Raw genomic sequence first — 23,046 nt, forward strand, 5'->3', positions numbered from 1 at the left:
CAAAAAGAGGAACATGGGATGTACTCACTCATAATCGGTTTCTAGCCATAAATAAAGGACATTGAGCATATAATTTGTGATCCTAGAGAAGCTAAATAAGAAAGTGAACCCAAAGAAAATCGTATAGTCAGCCGCCTGGATAGGGGAAGTAGACAAGATTGCAGGGCAAAAACTGGGAACTTGCGGGTGAGGTGGCATGGGGCAAAGGGGAAATGGGATGAGAAATGTGAGAAGGGGAGGATGGGAGGAGCTTGGGGGATTGGGATGGTTGGGATATAGGAAGGGTGGATACGGGAGCAGCAAAGTATATATCCTAACTAAGGGAGCCATCTTAGGGTTGGCAAGAGACTTGACTCTAGACGGGTTCTCAGGTGTCCAGGGAGATGTCCCCAGCTGGTACCTTGGGCAATTGAGGAGAGGGAACCTGAAATGACCCTATCCTATACTGATGAATATCTTACATATCACCTTAGAACCTTCATCTGGCGATGGATCGAGGTAGAGACAGAGACTCAATTTGGAGCAACGGTCTGAGCTCTTAAGGTCCAAATGAGGAGCAGAAGGAAGGAGAACATGAGCAAGGAAATCAGGACCACGAGGGGTGCACCCACCCACTATGACAGTGGAACTGATTTATTGGGAGCCCACCAAGGCCAGCTGTCTGGGACTGAATAAGCATGGGTTGAAACTGGACTTTCTGAGCATGGCGGACAATGAAGGCTGATGAGAAGCCAAGAACAATGGCACTAGGTTTCGATCCTAATACATGAACTGGCTTTGTGGGAGCTTAGCCTGTTTAGACGCTCACCTTCCTGGACGTAGATAGAAGACCTTCGTCTTCCCGCAGGGCAGGGAATTTGGACTGCTCTTCAGTATCGAGAGGGAGGGGGAATGGTGTGGGGGGAGGAGAAGAGGAGTGGGGATAGGGGGAGGGAAGTGGGGGGAGGGGGCAATATTTGGGAGGAGGGGAGGGAAATGGGAAACGGGGAGCAGGTGGAAATTTTAATTAAAAAAAGAATAAAAATAAAAATTAAAAAAAGAAATGTTTTTTATTTTCCAGAGATATTTTTCATGAGGAATTATTTTCCTTCTTCCTGCTCCCCTCCCCATTTTTCCCCCCAAGTCATGAGGATAGAATCCAGGCCCTTCTGCTTGCTAAGCCAGCACTCTACCACTGAGCAGTACCCGGCTTTGATAAAAGAAATCCTTACTTTGCTTCCTTAATGCAGCACTTAAGACTTCCTCTACTTAAAATGACAGTGCTATCTGGATGTTAAGTCTAAAAGAATCTGAACTCTTTGTTCCTTTTTAGAAGTTCAATAAAATACAGGTAAGTGTCTTAGCAAGGCTGAGACATGAAATTTCTGACTTTACTTGTTTTCTCTTTAAAATAAGGCCTGCAGTTTCATTTGGCTCAAAATATTATTTTCAGATGCAGCTGAATCATGCTTTGCTATTGCTTTTATTTTTTTATTAAGTTCTGTGAGACTCCTGTCATAAAACCCAAATAAAATTCACTGTTGCGAGCCACAGCATCAAGGTACTTTTCCTCTAGACTAGATTATATGTTAGTTCAGTGCAGATGACAGCGTAACATGGTTTTCTTGTTTTTTGTTTCTTTATAGGTTATAACTACAATACCTCACATTGTTCATCTGATTAATTTTTTCTATTAAATTATGCCAGAGAGCAGGAAGTTTCATTCTTGTTCAAGCATCTTTCTTTTTTATTACCTATTTCTAGTTCATAATTACTGAAGCTTGCATACAAATAATTGGAACGCCCCTGTAAGTGATAGGTCTTAGTATATATCCAGTTACTTGGCTTTGTGAACAGTTAGGATATCTTGTGAACATAGTTTTTCCTGTAGGTGAAAAAATCCTACATAAGGGAGATGCAAGTGTAGATGAAAGGTCGTCTCCAGAGATGCTAGGCAAGACAAGCTCATAGAGTTCTGTGAGCTGTGGGATTGGAGTAGCCAAAGGGGATTTCCAGTGGGAGGCTTGACTGTCTGTACCGTCCTGGACAAACTTGGAGAAGAAAGAAGTTACAGGGGCCGGTTGGGGACATGCAGTGTAGCATCTGATAACATTGGACTGAGCTTCAAATGACTACTTAAAATGTGTTATCACAATAGTCTCATTTTTCTATCTGACATTTATCTAGAAAGAACATGAATATTGCTTGGATAGGCCTTATTCATTCTTCTAAGGTGTGTGTGTGTGTGTTTGTGTGTGTGTGTATACAAGATACCTCAGTTTTTGTTTAATCTTCTGGTTTGTTATTTGTAAGCTAATTCTAAATGTCATAATTAATAAAATATATTCCTAGATCAGATAGGAACTATCAAAGGTTGAAATTTGAAGTGTCTAATCTTCCCTTTTAGGATTAGTAGGACTGAAACCCTAATGAGTTTTCATTTACTAATATCTGTGAAATTCCTTAATTGGTATTCTTAGAGGTATTTTTAATAGAAATACCTTCTTACAATTTAAAATGCTGTGAAAGAAATTTTATTATATGATTTGAACTTTATTTGGTATATTATGTTTTCTTAGATGTTAGTATTTCATGTCTATTATCTTTATGAAATAGGTACTTTATGATTTATTATATACTTCCTGTTGTTAAACAGTTTTTCATATTTAAGCAATTTTGAAATTGTGATATGTTTTTTAGTTAATTGCTACTTACTTTTTAATACATTTGTTCAGCTGTTATTAAATCAACTCCTTATCTCAAAATTGATAGTCTCTCAGAATTAACTAAGTATTGTGCCTTAAATTACTGTAATGTGCTAAAGAAGACATGTATTGTTGGCGTGGGATTTTGATTAGTTTGCTCAAATTTTGGCTCTTATTTCTCCTTGCAGGCTTTCACTTTAACTCTCTTGAGTTTTGTGACTTTTGGCAGTATATCGTCTCTGAAAATTTGTTAATAGTATCCTCCAAATGCTGCTCCTTTTCTGTTTTCTACGCAGTGAAATGGTGCCCTGTTGTTACATTGCTTTCCTCAGTAGGCTAGGAACTTCATAAGGACGGAATCTGTTTTTTTGTTTTTACATTTCTAGAATTACTGTTGTCGAGAGGCATATACTACATGAGAGTTTGAAAGGGGCCTGCAGGGTGCGTGTGTGAGCTCTGACCTCCCTATGTTACAGCCAGCCAGGGATTTCTGTGGACTTGTGTAGAACTGTATTTCCAAACGCAATTCAAATAGTTCTTATAGTAAAGATGGATTTGCTTCTTATGTTGTATAAGTGTGTTGGTGATCTTGACAATAATTCACTTGCCTTTATTTATTAGTTTTCATATTTACTAGTTTTCAGATTATTAAGATATCCGTTGGCTATCAGGTAAAATACAGAAAAACCTAGATAACAATTCAAGCTAATGCCATTGGCTAGTAATGATCACAGCAAACCTTCAGTCTTTAACACATGTAATTCATTTTCTTTACATTTGTATTTAGTATGATGTCTAAATGTTATTTTTTTTCCAAATTACTCTAGAATGTTATTTTTAGTTTGTTACCTGTACAATCATGGATGGCTATCTCTGTGAATTTGGGTAATGGCACATTTCTTCCTAATTTAGGGATGTGTGTATATATATATATATATATATATATATATATATACATACATACATACATATACATATACATATACATAAATCTGCCTTGTTTGTAGCTCTTTTCATTGACTAGAATTTTTTTATTTTGTTATGCAGTACCCAAATTCATAATAGGTTTAATTTCTTTTATTTTAAAAAAAATCCAGTTTTTCTTTATATCTAGTGGTGATAAAAATTGAAGCCATGCTGTGGTGCATGCCTTAATTCCAGTTTTCAGGAGGCAGAGGCAGGGGGATCTCTATGAGTTTAAGGCCAACCTGGTCTGCATATTGAGTTTTAGGGCAACCAAGGTACACAGAAAAACCCATCGTGAAAAACAAACAAACAAACAGAAACAATATTTCAATATCTTGATTGCCCAGGGATATTGTAGCTAAGGTTACATAGTAGTTACAGTACAGTAAACATTTAGGTTCTGGAGTATTCTACATGAGTGTTACACCTCCAAATTCCAACAAGTAATTGCATTATTAGTAGTATGTTAATGATATGGTATTGAAAATTTAAGTATTGACTTTCTTTGAAAACATATTCAAATTATATAAAAATATACAAGATTTTTTTTGTAGAGGTACATTTAATTTTTGAATTTGGACTCAGAACTTTGAGCATATGTGTAGTAGGTAGAATTGGCTCTTACAGCAAAATTTCATGAACAGAATAGAATAATTCCTGAATTAGTGTCACCATTTCATTCATTCATGTTTCTCAGAAAAATGTTTTGTCTGATTTTAGGATACTAGATTATATATAGCTATGTAAAATAGTATGTATACATTGGAAATGAACACAGAAAAGGAACTGGCTGTTTTGAGGAATCAACAGGAATGGTTGACTGAGGAAGAAAGGGCGAGTAGTGTGTGACACACTTGTATGAACGTGTCTATATGAAGCTTGTCACCTGTACAATGAGTGTATGCCAACAACAGCAAAAGAGAAGACAAACACCTCAAGATCAGAATTTCCAAGAATCATACAAAAATGGGGTTATCGTAGTGGTCTATAATTAGATGCCATTTTTGAGATGGCCGAAAAGATTTCGAAATAAGCAACCCTTTCTTTAAGGATCAAACGTACATGGTAGGGCAGTGAAGTGAAGTGAGGCTGCACAGCTGTTCCTCAGAGCACAGAAAGACGTTCACTGCAGACCTGCCTGACACTCCTGTGTTCTCTGTTGGCATATGCATGTTATATACAGAGATTGTATGTAAAATCTGTTTGGGACAGGCAGTCATAATCGGTTACCTGGTGAGAATGTTACCCACACAGTGCATGGAAGAAAATACTTCTTGTATTATATGAATAACTATTTTTCAATCTTTCTGGGCGTTAAATTTTATTTATGTGGAATTATTTAAATGATTTTTTGAGGAGGATGCTAGTACTATTGAAGTTTGTTTAGTGTATACAAAATGAAATGAAAATTACTAAGTTATTCATAGCTCAATAAATGAGCTATGTATGGTTCACTGTATGATTTTGGATAACCAGTTATGATAAGGACTTAGAAAAACATAAAATTTTCTCTTTCTATTGTATTCTTTTAAAAAGTAAGTTTTAACTGGTAGATTTACATCACTTTACATTCCTCTGTTCCTCCATGTCTCCCTTTTCCCAAACCCTCGCATACCCCCTCCTCCCCTCTCAGTTTGATAGCTTCTGTTTTATTATTTACGAAATACATACATACATAAATACATACATGTGCATATACACAAATACATAAAATACAATCTTCTGATTCCTTTTTTTGTTGTTTGTATATGTATATGGTTTCAGGGTTGGTAACTGCATTGGAAACCAATACGGCTCATCTTGGGAGAGGCAAATTCTTTTTCCCAGCAGTCATTAGTTGCTGGGAACTTTACACAGTGTTACCCTGTCTGCTCTACCATGTCCTTTGATAGTGTCGTTTTTCAGGTCTTTTTTCCATCCATTTCTAAGAGAGGCTGTTTCACAGCAGATTTCCTGGTGTTTTGGCCCCTACAGTCTTTCTGCCGCCTCTTTTGTTAGGTTGTTATTTCTGTCGGAGTGTTTTGCCTCCATGCATGTCTGTACATGCCATGCGTGCAGCGCCCACCAGAATTCAGTGTGGATCCTGGGTCTGGAGTTACAGAAGCTTGTGAGCTGCCATATACCATATAGGTACTTGGATCAAACCTGGGTCAGCTGCTGCTCTTGACCAGTGCAGAGCCTTTGCTGCAGCCCTAGTCTGTGGTTCTTGTGGACAGAATTGTCAACCCAAGTGACTTAACTTCCTTAAAGTGCTTTATATACACTTATATGTATTATATATATTTTTAGGTAAATAAAAAACAATATGATTTTTTTTCGAGGCGTTATCAAGCAGCGTTGGTGTTATTTTTCCTTATCCTTTCTTCTCCACCATTTTTGACTTTCCTCCCTCCTCTCTAGTTGGATTTTCTACCTCACATCTCCTGCATTCCGCACTTTCCCTCTTGAGTCCATATTCCCTCCTAGTAGCCTAGACTGTGAACATTGCCAAGCAAGGATCTTTGCGGTAGGATATTGAGTCCTTTGGCAGTTGCTACTGGCGTGTTGTGGCGCAGTCATATGAGGCAGAAGCGCTTTGAGGTTAGTTTCTCTGAGCTTCGTTCAGACAAAGTTCCAGAGTGGCTGCTTTTTCCCTGCTTGTTTGCTGCAGGTGGTCAGAACTAATGGGCAGTACCTGTTATGTGTAAGAGACGAGAGTTCAGTTTTGTGCCATTAAGGAACCTGAAATGTATTGGTTTATGTTGTCTGCTCTCTGCTCAGGACTCTGCTTGATAGAAGAACGCTATACATTAGCCAACTGTGTACCCACAGCCAGGTTTTCTTCTATGTCAGCGTATACATCATTCCCACTGAAATATATTTTATTTTCTTCCTGGCATCTGTTTCTAGGTCTTTCATTTATATGATTATAAAGTTATTTCCTTCCGTTTCCTTTGTTGATACAAAAGAGAGAAATAATTAGCAGTTAATGGTTTGTATATTTATGACACAGACTAGTACCCCGATTTTACTAAATGAACCTTCTTACCTTTAGTCATCTCCTGAGAGGAACCACAAAGATTCATAATGCAAGTGAATTTATTATGATTTGTAGACTATTTGTTGGGGAAAAACAAGATTTGTGAACCATAATAATTGAACTCCTCAGGATAATATGATGTGATTAATAAAGGGTTAAATGTTATTAATTCAGCCAAGGACTGCTTTCCCCTTTTTGAAAATAAGGTTCTACAAATGATAAGTTTGAAGTGTTCTTACATTGTTAAAGAAAAATATGTAAGTTCAGCAGAATTTCAGAAAAGCCAGCTTCTGCCTCATATCCATACACTGCCTGTGCATCTCGGACGGTCTCTGTGGCTTTATCAGTTTATCCCGATGCAGAGGAGAACCACACGGAATCCAGTGTCCCTCCTGCTACCTTTAGATCATCGTTATTTACAAAGCACCTTCTTGAAGCAAAATTTGTAGTGTGGGAATTAGTTTCTGTCATTTGGTAAATCAGAGACTTCCTTAAATTTTATAATTGTTTTGAAGTTTGTTCTGTTCATTGCTGTTCCAGAATACATATAAACTAATATGGTGAGTGTTGATATTTTTTTTTTCAGTTTTTGCTTCTTGGCAGTGTGTATTTAGAACACACCCCAAGCCGGGCGGTGGTGGCACACGCCTTTAATCCCAGCACTCGGGAGGCAGAGGCAGGCGGATCTCTGTGAGTTCGAGTCCAGCCTGGTCTACAAGAGCTAGTTCCAGGACAGGAACCAAAAGCTACAGAGAAACCCTGACTCGAAAATCAAAAAAAAAAAAAAAAAAAAAAATAGAACACACCCCAAGTTTAGTTCTATTTGGCCTAAGGTCAGCATGCCCGGTAGCATTAATCAAATTCACATTACCGTATTTAGTTAGGAAAAATGTTTGGAATATCAACAATGAATAGATATGTCAGAATAAGACCAAGAAAATCACCATATATATTCTTTGGTAAGAAGGTAATGAAATAAATCATATATTTTATGAATATGCAGTGCATATCCATCATCCCCACTTTGTGCAGGCACAGCAATCACAAGTGCAAGGGCAATGTGGGACACATAGTAACTAGCCTGGGCTACGTGAGTAATAGGACGCATAGTAACTAGCCTGGACTACTTGAGTAATAGGATGCATAGTAACTAGCCTGGACTACTTGAGTAATAGGATGCATAGTAACTAGCCTGGGCTACGTGAGTAATAGGACGCATAGTAACTAGCCTGGACTACGTGAGTAATAGGACGCATAGTAACTAGCCTGGACTACTTGAGTAATAGGATGCATACTAACTAGCCTGGGAAGAGAATTTTAATACCTTATTAATATTCAGAATTTGTCAAAAAAAAAATTTACCAGCTAGAATACCGCACAGTGGCTCTCTGAGTTTCCTGTTTTCAGGTGTCTGATAGCTTTCAGGACTTGGAAGATTAAAATATTACTTTAAACTGCCGAGATTCTAAAACCTCCCCATTTTCCCCACTCTGCAGCTGCTAGTCAAATTGCTGATAAATTCCAGGATGTGTTTGGCTAGCAATGACTATAGCGAGTTTATAAAGGTCTTTTCCTTTGTAGACAGTTTGTGAAAAACCCTTCCACTGCCAAGATTGTATGAGAGGTTTAATTTGAAGTCATGTGACATTGCTGCTTATTTTTATTAAATCCAACTTACAAATTTTAGCTAGTGTATTAACAACTTAAAATTTGAAGCTAGAATATTCATGCAAATATTTCTTTGATCTGTTTCGACTTCAAAAGCTAAAGGAAAAATTTTTCTATGAATTTCAGTCTATAGAAAATGGAAAGAATCTTAATTTTACAGGAACAATCATAAACAGTACATTAGGTTTTCTCTAATAACGTCCCATTAAAAAACTTCATTATGGTGTATTCTATGATCTTTAAATCACAATGAGAAAGGAAGACCATTATTAAGTATGAGATTTCATTGCATTTTTACCTGTTGTGGGCTCTGTCATGTCAAAAGTACAGTCCATTGGCTTCTGGAAGCTGCCAGCCATGAGCAGCCAGTGGCAGTGTGTTAGCACCTCATGTGACTGACAGCACTCCCTGAAGCCAGTCTGTGTGCAGAGTCCTCGATGAGGTCTTCATGGGTGCTGACCATAAAAAGTTCATCAAAGTAATGAGGCGAGGAGAGAGCTTGGTGCTCGTGGGCAGAGCTCAGCACCAAGGAGTGTGAGCTGGCTCCAGCTGTGACAATAAAACAGCAGGTGGCTGCTGTCATTAGGCTGCAGATGAGGCTGGGACTCTCATTCAGCCCACAAAACTCTCATTTGTTAGCCATCGCCACTGTACCATGCAGAATAGCTTCCATCTCAGTCAATTTTACTTTGCAAAATATTATACATAGCCATAGCAGATTAGAGCTCGCGCCCACAGGTCTGCTCCCTGCACTCTCTTCTGTTTCTTCTCTTCCCCCTGTACTCACCTCTCCCTGCTCTTTCCTTCACTGCTTGTCCACTGTCCTGTTTGTGAGCTCACCTGGAGGCTGCCTGGGTTAACTCCGTACAGGTCTCCCAATTACAGAGAAAGTTGGGGTCATTTTTGTCAATGTGGTAATTGCTCCTTGGTACTTCAGGCTGTATACTTCAAGACCCTTCCTTTTGGGCCCGCTTTTCCTTGTCCTCCTCTGTGAAGAATTTAGACTCATAGTAAAAGAAAGAGAAGAAACATGGTGGAGTTGTCAGGTTTTTTTTAAACAAGTTGGTTGAGGAACTAGCTTACAGATTCCAGCATTGAGTGCTTTCTGAGTTTCAGCTTGGAAGTAAATCATGGCATTGTTTTCAGAGTATGTGTTTGTATGGTATCTTAGTGTACTTTATGACTGAAGGCATAACTGTAGGCCATATTTAATATCTCGGAAAGAACTTAATTTCACAAATTTTTGAGGTTATCACGTAGAATGTTTCTGTGATTGAAGTCTTATGCCCTCTGTGGCTTCTTTCATTCACTGACTGACTTTTGGACAATCTTGGGTCTCTGCTTTGCATTCAGCAATGTTTCAATTGTGTGGGATATTTTGTTCAGTGTGTGTGTGTGTGTGTGTGTGTGTGTGTAGGCTTAAGCTCCTTACAGTGTATTGTTTAAATTTCTGCTTCTTTATTCAGTTCTGTCAGGTTTTGCTTTTCTTGTTAGGTTAACAAATAGATTTTTATTGTTTTCCCTTCTGTCTCCACCCTTTCATTGTTAAAAATCCCTTTCACTTTCTTCAGTGTTTTAGTAATCTGTTTTGTATAGTACCAGCGCACCTGTGCTTTGTACTTGTGTGCCTGTGCTGTGTACTAGCGCGCCCGTGCTGTGTACTAGCATGTCCATGTTGCAAACTAGTGAGTCCATGTTGCATACTAGCATATCTGTGTTATCCATGTTGTATGCTAGTGTATCCGTGTTGTGTCCTAGCGTACCTGTGTTGTGTGCTGGTGTATCTGTGGTATGTGCTAGTGTATCCTTGTTGTGTGCTAGTGCATCCGTCTTGTATGCTAAAGCATCCATGTTGTATACAAACGGTCCATGTTGTATACAAGCGGTCCATATTGTATACTAGCGTATTTGTGTTGTGTACTAGTGTATCCGTGTTGTATACAGCGTGTCTGTGTTATGTATTAGTATATCTGTGTTGTGTACTAACGTATCCGTTGTGTGCAAGCGTTCCGTGTTGTGTACTAGTGTAACCGTGTTGTTTACTAGCATCTGTGGTGTGTGCTAGTGTATCTCCATGTTGTATTCTTGTTGTAGACAGAGGCAGGAGCTGATGAAGAGTATAGTGGTATAGCACTGCTTACTGACTTGCTCCTCATGACTTGTGCAGCCTGTTTTCTGTCAGCATCCAGCTTTACTAGCACAGAGATGGCACTGCCATAGTGAACTAGGCCCTACCACTAATCGCCAAAACAATGCACCATAGCCCCCCCCCCCCCCCCATGCCATATCTGGTGAGGACATTTTCTCAGTTGAGAACTTTGGTCCTCGTACTTACAAGGTAGACATTTTCCTACTGAGTGACTCATATCCTCAACCCTGGAATGTCTTTATTTTAAAATACATTTTCCGGTCACTGCATTCTGATTGCAGTGCTCAAGCCTGTTCTTGACACTGTACTATGGTCATGTTGGACGCGTGCTGTTTACACTTGTTCTGTGTATCCTTGCACCTTCTTTGTTTCTCTTTCCCCACATTCTGTTTTATTTTGTGGGCTATGTTGGCATTTTTCTTATTTATCTTTTTAATTCGATTTGTAGTTCCATATATATATATATATGTATATGACTATATAATATATATTTATATATAATTTATACATGCATGTAAATTTTATGTATTTAAATTTTCTTAATTTTTACCCTGGGGATGACAGTAAACACTGTAACTTACATTATTAAAGTTTGTTGAATACCAAATTAATTTCAACTCTGCAAAGCTTTGCTCTGTATAGGTTCATTCTCCCTCTATTTTATTACTATGATTCAGATTTTTTTACATTTTAATGTTTCATTGTAATTGTTGTCCCAAGTTGCTATCTTTCAACCCAGCAAGAAATAAAAGAGGTAGAAATAAAATATAATTTTGTATTTTATCATCATTTTTCCAGGTAATCACTGTTAATAGTGCCTTTCATTTCTTCATTTGTAAGTAAATTTCTGCCTGTTTCCTTTCGATTTTAACCTGGAGGATTATCTTTACTATTTCTTGTAGGGCTCATTTGCTGACTATGAACTCTTTGACTTTTATTTATCTGGCTCTGCCTTCACATCTCCTTGTGTTTACATTTATATTTTTGCTTTATACACAATCTTCATTCATTTAAATCTCTGTGTGTGTGTGTGTGTTTGTTTGTTTTTATGACTTTGACTATGACTTTTTCCTGTCTTGAACAGTTTTGAGTCTAAGTTACCTGTTAATCTTGTAGAACATGTCGGCCAATCTAATTAAAAGATACTTTTTATCTTGCTGTTCTTCAGAGTTCCTTTCCTGTGTTTGACATTTGTAGTTTAATTATTGGCTGTCTTTATGGATCCTGCTGCATGTTTGTTAAGTTTCATGGATGTTGCTAATGATGTCTTACACGAAAGTTCTATTTTTCCCACTAGTTCCCTGTGTTTTGTCATCCTGCCCTTTAGAAGAATCATTCGATGCTTGATAGATAAAGCTCCCTTTTCTGTGCTTACACCCTTCCCTGTCTTTTCCTTTTGGTCCATTTTCATCTTTTTTTCCAATTTAGAGTGAAATCTTTATGTTCACTGAGTTGAGTTTTCCCTTATGTCAGACATGTTCATTATTAATTTTCTTCTTCTTCTTCTTCTTCTTCTTCTTCTTCTTCTTCTTCTTCTTCTTCTTCTTCTTCTTCTTCTTCTTCTTCTTCTTCTTCTTCTTCTTCTTCTTCTTCTTCTCTTCTTCTTCTTCGTTGTCGTCGTCGTCTTTGTCTTCGTCTTTGTCTTCTTCTTGCCTGCAGGCCCGAAGAGGGCACCAGATCTCATTCTAGATGGTTGTGAGCCACCCTGTGGTTGCTGGGAATTGAACTTAGGACCCACAGAAGGGCATTCAGTGCTTTTAACCTCTGAACCATCTTTCCAGCCCCTCAGACATGTTCTTATGTATCATCACTTCAGATGTGAAAAATTGCCTTGGACAGCATGGGCAGAGATTCATGTTTTAGATTGCCTTGTTAAGAGACTCTGCTCAGTGTTCAGGAAGTAAACTTTATGTGTGAAGATAGGAACATATTCATAAATAAAATCTCACTTTAAGAGGATAGGATAAGCAAAAGAAAATCCTGTGGTGTAGATTAGAAGTACTCAGAAGTGGTTTTGAACTAGCTTTGACAGCTAAGTCATTAGCTAGTAGTCAGTACTGTCTGGAAAGAGAGCTGAAGGTTAAGGACTCTGACTGTACTTGTAAGGGAGCCGAGTTTGGTTCCCAGCCCAAATGGTGACCAACCACTGTCTCTAACTCTAGTACTGAATGCATGTGGCATACTTACATAGATGTAGGCAAAGCATTCATACACATAAACATAAAGTAAAACTAATTTTTTTTTGGCACAGAAAATAGTAATAAATAGTATTCACACTTAGCTGAAACTTTTTGTACTGTAGATGAAGGGGGAGCTATCTACAGGAACAGGTTTGCACATTTTAGTACTGAAGACAAAGCACGACTTATCTGTAGAATCGTGTTTGCACATTTTAGTACTGCAGATAAAGCAGGACTTATCTGCAAAATTGTGTTTGCACACACCCTTTAAGGCCTTAGATACAGATCTTTCCCTGTACTCTCTTCAGCTTCTCACGGGCTACTGTGGTCCTTCTCTCTAGCCCAAATTCCATTGTCTACCTTCTGGACATTACTAAGGCTTTCTTCTGATCGCCCTTTCAATGCTTGGTGGGTTTATTTAGCCTTCCTTTTTTAACCTCTCCACTTGCACAAGTGTCCTTGTAATCACAATATAAGCTACAGTGTTAATTGAATCTATAATCTTATTTCTCTGTGCCACATCATCAAGCATATCCCCTGATTTCTCAGTAGAGGATATGGGTACTACCAGGCACCATTGTTCTGGTGATGTGTGGCCATTAGTAGAACTGAACAGTGATCACAGCACAAAATCACTAAGTTGTCCATTTTAAGCAAGTATACTATTACAAGTTGAAATTATCATATAAAAATATTATAAAATACTTTCCACTTAAGCTTATTTTCAAAATGTTTATACCCGTGATATAAAAAATTTTGCAAAGTAAAAAAGAAAAATCATGCATTTTAAAGTGGTATAGGAAAAATTTATAGGGTGCAACCCTGACAGATGGGCCATGTGGAGAGAGCTTGGTTATAGAGTTTATGTAGTGGGTATTGGAAAGGGACTATATATATACACACACACACACACACACACACACACACAGATAGATAGAGAAGAGAAGAGAAAGGGGGATGAAAAGGAAGGCAGTGGTTGTCCCTTCAGAAGAGGGAAGGGCAGAGGGGGAGTGGAGAGGAAGGAGATGGAGAGAAGGAGCAAGATCAGCTTGCCTTAACAGGAATTGGGGGGGGGGAGATTGGTGGTGGGAAGAGCTTGTCTCTTAAAGGGACAGGACACCCAGGTTATAGGGAAGGCCAGCAGAATGATAACAGTATATACCCCCAAAGTCAAATAACATCATGGTAAATATATTTTTAATATTTTGAATTAATATGAGAAAATGGATAATGATGAGTGCCTTTATTTGATGCTTTGTTCATACTTTTATTTTTGACCATTTGGGGTTTATTTTGGGAAAAATTGGTCTGTTTCATTTTATATATTGTGAATATATTTAATGATGAAAATCAAGTTGCTCAGTTTGCCCTAATTTTGTACACCCAATTTGTTGATTTTTATTGAGCAGTACTATTAGTCAGAGGAAATCTCTCAGATTCTCAATTATCATGAGATTAGTGTATCCTTAGCCCTATTCTTACATATTGCTTAAATTTGCTTCTGGGTTATAGTCACATTTTCTCTAGAAATGCATTTTCATAGTTTGGCTTTTTGTTTATTCATGTTCATTCCTGTCCAGACTGGAAATACGCATTTTATGTAGAGAGCCATAATTGTTCTTCTATTTATCCTTCTTTTCTTCCATCACATCTCTTTAAATCTAGGATCAATATGTGTTAATTTGTTCCTTGTTTTTCTGATGGCAGAGTCTTGTAGTTGTTATTCAGTGGTCACTATTTAGCAGTTATTGTACAAAGTAACTTTCCCCCCAATCTTAGTTATATAAGCTCAGTGTAATTGTCTGAACATTGTAAATTAGGCAGTAGAAGTTTAGTATGATTATTAAATGCTTTCAGGCTGACCTGTGTGGTAAACAGTAGATCTGGGGTCTTAGCTATACCAAGAGCTTTTGATTGCAGTTCTCTTGTACCCTTAAATGACTGAACCAAGTCCCATAGGGTTCATAATTTCACATTTCTTGGGGCTTTACCCAGCATTGCTGAGGTATGAAAACTGTCTTTTCCAGCTTCTCCTGCTAATGTCTAATCTCCACATGGATAGTCTAAGAGCCTGAGGCTGTGGAGCTCACCACACCCCCACAGGTGCAGAGAAAGGCCCACCTATAGCAGCGGTTGTAGCCAAGATCAAGCCTTCCAGGTCTTCCCAGCTTAACACACCCTATCAGCAGCACAGTTGCAGGACTGTACACAAAGATGCGTATTTTCTAAGTAGTACTTTGTAAGTGTGGTGATTTTGCACACTTGCTATGTGTGCTATGACAGTGATATTGGACAGTGCAGTGAGTTTAAGAAATGCTGGTCTTTTCTGCCTGGACTGTGAGTGTCAGCAGCATATGCATCACACTGAGTGAGGAGGAAGCTTTACTCGTCACATAGGCGTTGTGGAGCAGCATTCTTTTCTCGGTGCTGTTTCCTCGTTTTGAGATGCTTTGTTTTTGTTCCTCTGGCCTCTTAGGGGCCGTGGTATGAGTAGAAGTGGATGTGTGCATTCTTCTTTAGGTAAGTGACTTTCACGTCAGAATGTTGTCTGAGGTGGGCTTATTGGTGAAATTCCTAGGTGCTGTCATGTGTGAACTGCACTTCATTTCAGCTTTTGTGCACATTTTAACTCCAAAATGCGTACACTCCGCTTGACCGTGAGTTAAATTCTTTGTCTGACCACCTGTCTCTCTGGTTGAAGCCAAATCCTCTAGTAGATTTTGTTGAGGACCATGCTGGTGCCAGGGTTTAGACCTAGTGCTCCTAGTCCTCTTCTCATGATGCCAGTTCTTAGAGAGTTTGTCCTTTATCACAGCCCTCCTATGAAATCTTTTCTTTGCGAGAATGCACATAGCATCCTCAACTTTACCTGTACTAAATAACAGAGCCAGAGTTGCCCTACTGTCTTTGTGCTGGCCTTCCCCAAGTTGCCATGCATACTTAGATTTGTAATTTTTACTTAAAGGGCCAACATTACTCTGGTTGGAATGATGGAAGTAGTTCACGGTCCATATGTGTTTCAGCTGTAAACACTTTTTTATATTTATTCATTAGCCTTTGCCCGCTGCTCACCAGACCTGTTACCTTTTTGGTGACCTTTTTATTTGTAGAGATTAAGAAATTAAATAATTTGATTGTTGAATCACAGGGCTTTTTACTGAGTGAGACTTGTCCTCTGCCCAGCTGTTTGGGAGCTGTGGGGATTTCTGGATAGGTGAGGGCCGATGTCTCACTGGCATCATCAGGGCGGTGATGCGAGTGGCAGGGTGCTTGCTGCCCTTAGTTTATGCCAGATACTGTCTTTGAATTCATGAGGGCAGTTGCTTCATAATGTGTCTTTTTCTCAAGTGTGGCTTACAGTAACTTCTCCCCTAGAAATATCCTTATCCTTTGGAAGGCCTTGTTCTCTTTGGACTTGGGGTCTATGCAGAGTTGAATCTAATTATTACTTATAACTGAGAAATTCGTGGAGTTAGACATATTAATCTCACAACAGTAGCAGAGTTGGCATGAAGGCAGGCAGCCCTCAGGAGGACACGCTGTTAACGGTCTGTCTGCCTGCAACAGAGAACACGAGGCTCCCGCCTCCAGGTGTAGGTCTGTCTTTTGGTGTGTGCACTTCAGCACTTGCCTTGCAAGTTAGTAAGTTCGGGAGATGAGCAATTAAAACCGCATTTTAGTTGCTTCTCATATCTTTCTGTGCTCACGATGCTGCATTTACTTTGATAAAGCAGATGGCCGTCAATAGCAGTGAATGGAGAGTGTTCAGCTGTTGAAACCCCAAGCCCCGATGGGAGAGAAGTCATCATCTACAGTCTAGGAAAACTGCTGCGAAGGGAAAGTTAAAATACGGTTTTGTTCTTGAAAACTGGAGTGTAAATGTTAGCGCTCTACTTACTGTGCTCCTGACACCAAAACCCAGTTGAAGTGATGTGATTTCATGCATTTACAGTCTTGTCTTAATCTCACCAACCCAAACCATCATGGCCAAGTTAATTAAAGCAAGCGTTTTTATTCCTGTACACAGACTCTAAGGTAAGATTCAAGAGGTCAGCATTAGATGTGAGCATATGTCATTTTGTCTTTCTGGGTCTGGGTTACCTCATCCAGAATGATGTTTTTTCTAGTCCTGTCCATCTGCCTGCAAATTTCATGAGGTCATTGTTTTTCACTGCTGAGCAGTACTCCATTGTGTAAATGTACCACATTTTTCTTATACATTCTTCGGTTAAAGGGACATGTAGGTTGCTTCCAGGTTCTGGCTATTATGAATAAATCTGTTATGGACATAGTTGGGAAGGGTCCTTGTGGTATGACTGCTTATCCTTTGGATAGATGCCTAAAGTATGGAGATCACAAGTTTGAGGTCAACCTGGGCTAATCATATTTCTCAAATAACTTTCTCTCTCTCCCTCTCCCTCCCCCTTATAAGGACTGTCACGTAAGTTACACTGGATGAGCAAATATTTTGTACTTGTATGTAAGCTCATATTCTAGTCTGCACACATTTTTCATTTTCCCTAGTAGTAACAAATCTCCTGAGCTTCTAACAGTACAATCCCTTTGCAGACTTAGAGCATGTGTCATGTAAGAGTTCCTTCCTGTGAGGTTGTTTTCCTCTGCAGTGGAACATTTTGGTTTGGAGTTTTTTTTAGACTTTAGCATTCTAATTAAAAAATGCTTCTCTATTACGAACACTGCACTGTGGCTTCTGAGTTCAGATCTCTCTTACACTGTCCCTGGTCATGGAAAAAGCTGGGCTGTGCAGCTTTGGGTTTTTAACCTTTGCTCTCTGCTATTAGCTTTATGTTTTTTTAATTATGGGAAAATGGAGGACACTAGGAAAGTTATGACTTGAATGGACTCGTGTTATTACTGTATTCTTTTTCAGGATATGAAAAATGTTATTTATTTTCTCCAAATCCAGCAGAAACAAATATAGAACATCTTATGCTGTTGCTGTTTGGCTCACTACTTAATATTATCACAGTTTGATTCTTTAAACGTGATTATTATCTTTCCATTATGATGACTGATGAGATGCCCAAGCTATCCGTCGTCACAAACATCCATCGTCGTAGTGGTTATTGCCTGCGTATGAAACAGAATGGGTGCTGTTGTCAGCGTGTGCACGTTTATTTGAATAACGAAGTCAAGATCATCTAAAATGCAAATATATTATTTTCTCCCTAAACTTCTCTACTATTATATGAAAATAAACATATATATATATATATATTATTTTCAAAAAGTAGATTTTGTGATTCTAGAGACTCCTGATTTTTTTGGGGGGAATCTCCTCTGAGAGGCTGCAGTACTCTGCATTCTTCACATTGCCCATTTGTGCAAACATGTCCAGATAAATCCAGTGTTTAATGTTAAAGAGTCTTATAACATGTCAATTTGATTTGTAGCCTTTTATATCATAGAACGCTAATTAAAATCATATTTTTGCATGTGTCATGCCTTTCATGTACATATGCAAATTGATTCAGTTGCCTTTTAGCTATTAGTAATTAACTTTATGAAGGACAGCTGTAATACATAATTAACAAAAATGTTTGCAAGCCCTTTACACTCAAAGTTACAACAGGAAATTCTCCCCCTCCCTCCACTTTTCAAATTAGCCATTTTTGTCTGATGCTTCAGAATGAAATCTGGTGCTGTGGAGAGTCACATAATCAATGTGGTGCTGTCTGGAAGGAAGGTGCTGTGGGAGCTGGAGAGCGTTCTCTCCATTCCATACAGATGCTGATTAGCCCATCTCTTTGTAAATTAAGATAGTGAGTCTGGAGCTACTCTTGTTTACCCCACTTACATTGATATTTTGTTGGCACGAAAGCACATTGGTGTATTTGCATGTGCATGCTGTAAACATAATAAACATTTATGTCATTTTGAAAACCTTTATTCCAATTACAACCGTGTATTTAAAGAAGCCTTATATAACATACTCGTTTTCTCTTTTATAATCTTTTAAATATTTAATAAAATCACATTTTCTCAAGCCCACTTTATGACTGAAGTGTGAGATTGACTGGGGTCCTGAACATTACACATGCTACCTTTCATTCATCTTTCTTGCCAACTGACAGTGGAGGCAGTGCCTAAAGAACCACAGCCATTCCCTTGATCTTGGACATGGCTGGTTTCCCAAACCAGAAAAGGAGCTCAGCGATTTAGGCGCACTTATCTCTTTAACGAAGAGGCACGCTTGTCCAAGAGCTATTCTCCGAGTGTGCCTATGGTGTGCTAATGTATGCCCATACCATAATCATTTTTAAATGCTCTCTACAGATTTCAAGACAATTGTCAAGATATAATTCTATAACTCATTTTCATTTATTTTTTAGGGTTGCTTTTGTTATGAAGAAGCACCTAAATACTCACCTACTAGGCAAACATGGAGTTGGCACCCCAAAAGAAAGGTAATTTTCATTCCTTTGTATTTTGTATGTAATAAGTACAGTTGTTTTGTCTACTTTTAGTTTCGTTTAATGAAATAACTTCTCAGATTTGTGTCAGTGGTTCATCTTGAATTTGTAACTTTCTTCCTGAATGCCATTTATTGTATCAACTTTCCAGAAAAATGCAATGGCATGTGGAAGTTTTAAAAACCAAGTAATGAAATACTTGAGAGGTACATTGATATAAACAAAACTATAGAATTGGAAGAATTGACCCTGTTAAACACCTTCATGTATGCTAAAGCAAATGTTTAAAACCAATTACTGGGGTCGGGGTGGGATAAATGAATGTTGTCTTTACTTTATTCTTATTTGGGGGTTTTAAAATGACATTTTTGAGTTCGTACTCTAGAACCAAACACAATGCTGATGTTAAAAATAAAATATCCCATGTCATTCTCCAGTTAATACTACGGTTGCCAGGTGATGAAAAACAACGCTACAGTTATTGTGCCCTCAACTGGCAGGTTTATTTTCCTTGGTGGTGTATCGTAATTATGTCACCATGCAGGCCTAGTCATTGTAGCTGATATCTAGCAGTGTCGGCTGCCAGGGGAGCATCCCTACTCTAATAGCTTTCATGCTTTGGAAGTGTACTCACTCAACACTTCTAGAAACACCCTCAGCTTCCTGGACTGCAGGCTGGGTTTTCAGCTTCCTTCTAAACCCCACGAAAATACTCCAGATTCTATACTCTCCTGAGTGTCAGTCACAACATGTTGACATCTCTGAAGTCATCCACAAAATAATGCTAATCCCCCTCCCTTTCAACAACATCTAACATGTCTAATGGCCCTTTCCTAATTAAGATGCTTTCAGTTTCCTTAGCATTAGAGTGTGGTTAGAGACTATGGATACACTCAAATATTGCCATACTGTGTCTGCCTCCTTTTCACCTGAGCTTCAGTTTCTCACACTTTTCATTGTTATAGTCATCTTACTTCTGGCTGAAATATACCCAGTTATCAGATTATTCTTGAAATGTAGAAAATTGTGTACTTTCAGAGAATAATTTGGGATTTGCCAAAATTATATTTTATACTAGTATTTTTTTAAATTATTCATTTTACTTCATTCGTATTAGTATTTTGCCTCGATGTATGTCTGTGAGGGTGTCAGATAGATGTTGGTGTTAGAGACTGTTGTTAGCTGCCATGTGGGTGCTGGAATTGAACCCAAGTCCTCTGCTAGAGCAGTTAGTGTCCTTAACTGCTGAGCCACCTTTCCAGCCCCCCATACTTAGTATTTGTTCCTTTTGCTTTCACATGAGTTTTTTCAGTCATTCTATAATCCTGCACAGTATATTATGATTCTTATTTTATAGCTATAACTTATAGGAATCAGAAAGATAGAAAAGAATTTGTGTTATTTTTTCTCCCTCAGATCAAAATCACATGTATAATTAATCTTTATATACATATTATTTATCATGCCAACACCTTCAATGAGAAGATACCATCAGTTTGGTTTTTCTATTTAGCTTTCCTATGTTTTGTAGGTGTTTCCTGTTTCCTTAGCTCAGTGGTATAAATTAATCTAGGAAGATGTGGTTGTTCGAGTGAGAATGCCCCATAAACTCAGATATTTGAATACTTGGTCCCCAGCTGGTGGAACTGTTTGGGAAGGATTAGGAGGCATGATCTTACTGTGTGTCACTTTGAGGTTTCAAAAGCAGCTATCTTCCCGTTTAGTGGTTGGCCCCCACCCCACGCTTTCTACTTACTTGCTGGTGTGTGTGTGTGTGTGTGTGTGTGTGTGTGTGTGTAAAAGCCTTCAGCTATTGTTCCAGTGCCATGCCTGCCTGCTGCCTTGCTCCCAGTCCCTAGGGTCATGGATGCACCTCTTGAATTTAACCCTGAATGACCTCTATCCTCAATGCTTTGCCTCAGCCGTGCTGTCTTATTACTGCAATAAAACAGTGACTTAGCCTCCCAGTGCTAGGACAAATGCCTGAGCTAACCAGCCTATAGAAGGAAACTTGGCTCTGGCTGCTCATATCCTTTCGATGCTTTTAGCTGGTCATTTGGTTCCATTACTTTTGGTCTGTGCCTCATACAGGGTTGTGTCCAAGTTGGAGGACCCTTTTTATTTAAGATAACCTAGAGTGGGAAGGAGATTCAGAAAGGGACTGGATTCCTGCCAGTCAACCAGGCTGCTTACAGTTTCCATCACCTCTCAGTGTTATCTTAGGTTGGTTACCAAGATTTAAACCTATTGCCCACTGGGAACACTGCAGCTTCCTCTCCTGACAAAGCTCATGTGGCTTCCTCTCCCATGATGCACTTTGCTTTCACAGCCATTATCCCAGCCTTGTCCAGCAGTGTGAAAATGCTGTAGATATCTGAACAGCTGGCTGCTTTTAAGGGCGATATTCATCTAAACCAGCTATTTTTCTTCCTGCTAAAGAAATACTTAATTCAGATGTGTTTGTGATATTGTCTTTTTCCCCCTAGCATTGTTGTCTGTAACCATGAATCAGAATTTCTGGAATTAGATTAAATGTTATTTTTCAGTGTGCATCTGTGAGGAGATCATGATTAACAAATGTAATGTAGTACAAGGCTCCTCTCTTTTGTTTCTGTGAATTTAAGCATCACAGAACGGTGAGTTTGCTGTACCTTCTGTTAGGGAATAATGTTTGTCTGTTAAGTTAAAGATTTTTCTCACTCATTTAAAACATTGTTGCTTTGGCTATAATTTTACAAACTTGCTATATTTCAGTATTTCCAGGACAGTATAATCAGTTTATTTTTTATGTTTGAAATTTGATTCTACTCTCTAATGCATTGCATATTATGGAAAAATGTAATAGAAATTAACCAAATAGGCTGTGACAATTAAATTAATTTTTGCATGTAAGTATTTAGGCCTTAGACTCTGATTAATATTTGAAAAAATTATATTTTATTAAAAACAAATCTACATACTTGAAGTATAAAGTTTGATGAACCAATAAATTTGGTCAATATGACTAACTTTTGAAGAAAAAAACCCAATTCTTTTAGATACTCTGAATATAGCTTTCTTAGAAATTCAATATTTCAACCTAAATTTGCATTAATGCACCTTAGGGTAATATAACATAGTATTTGCGAGATATTTTACACTTAAATATAATCAACTGAATATTGCCATATCTAGCTCATTTTTAAATAATAAACCCCAATTATTTTTCAAGTCCATTCTAAAGTAATCCTGTTTTAAATGAGTGTTAATCTCTGTTATTCAAGTGAACAAAAATGCCTTATAATGCTTTGGTTTCCATTCATAGTAATCTTGAAGAGAGCTTCTTTACAAGTATTAAAAACAAGTGTAGCCAGGACTAGTGTGTTTCCTGTGAATATCAGGTCTGTGCAGTACAGTGCTTAAAATCAGCAGGCTTTGAACAGTGGGGCAGATAGGAGAGGTGTGTTTTGTCTAGGAGTCCTGTCTGCTTCTTTGATTTTTTTATATGCCTTTGGGTGTGTGACTGTGTGTGTGTGTGTGTGTGTGTGTGTGTGTGTGTGTGTGTTAGATACTGCCAAGAAATATCCTTGCTGGTAGAACCTTTTCAACAATACTTAAGGCACCACTTTGATATTAAAGGATTGTAAATTATATAATATATAATAAACCTAAGGGTTAAATGATTTTGTGGACAGAGAAAATGCCCTTGCAATTTAATATTGATTATCTATACCATAATCTATGCCTGTTTTAGGGAAACCATGTTTGGAAGATGTCAGCACAGCAGTGTGTTGTTTCTACTCTGGGTGGAAGGCAATGCCCTTGCAATTTAATATTGATTATCTATACCATAATCTATGCCTGTTTTAGGGAAACCATGTTTGGAAGATGTCAGCACAGCAGTGTGTTGTTTCTACTCTGGGTGGAAGGCAAATGTGCCTTGATAGTGTTGGCCTCTCTTTCATTG

The 23,046-nt window shown here is 38.3% G+C and overlaps 1 protein-coding gene across 2 annotated transcripts in view; it reads left to right on the forward strand.

Annotated features, from left to right (window-relative positions):
• The window catches only part of Znf407 (zinc finger protein 407), a 361,311-nt gene that overhangs the window by 124,328 nt on the left and 213,937 nt on the right, over nt 1–23,046 (forward strand). For both annotated transcript variants that reach the window (XM_057788496.1, XM_057788497.1), the window contains exon 4: nt 19,020–19,094. In XM_057788496.1, the coding sequence (XP_057644479.1) occupies nt 19,020–19,094 (75 nt within the window). The remainder of the gene's footprint in view (nt 1–19,019; nt 19,095–23,046) is intronic.

Source organism: Chionomys nivalis, chromosome 14 (genome assembly GCF_950005125.1).
Source record: "Chionomys nivalis chromosome 14, mChiNiv1.1, whole genome shotgun sequence".
Lineage (NCBI taxonomy): Eukaryota > Metazoa > Chordata > Mammalia > Rodentia > Cricetidae > Chionomys > Chionomys nivalis.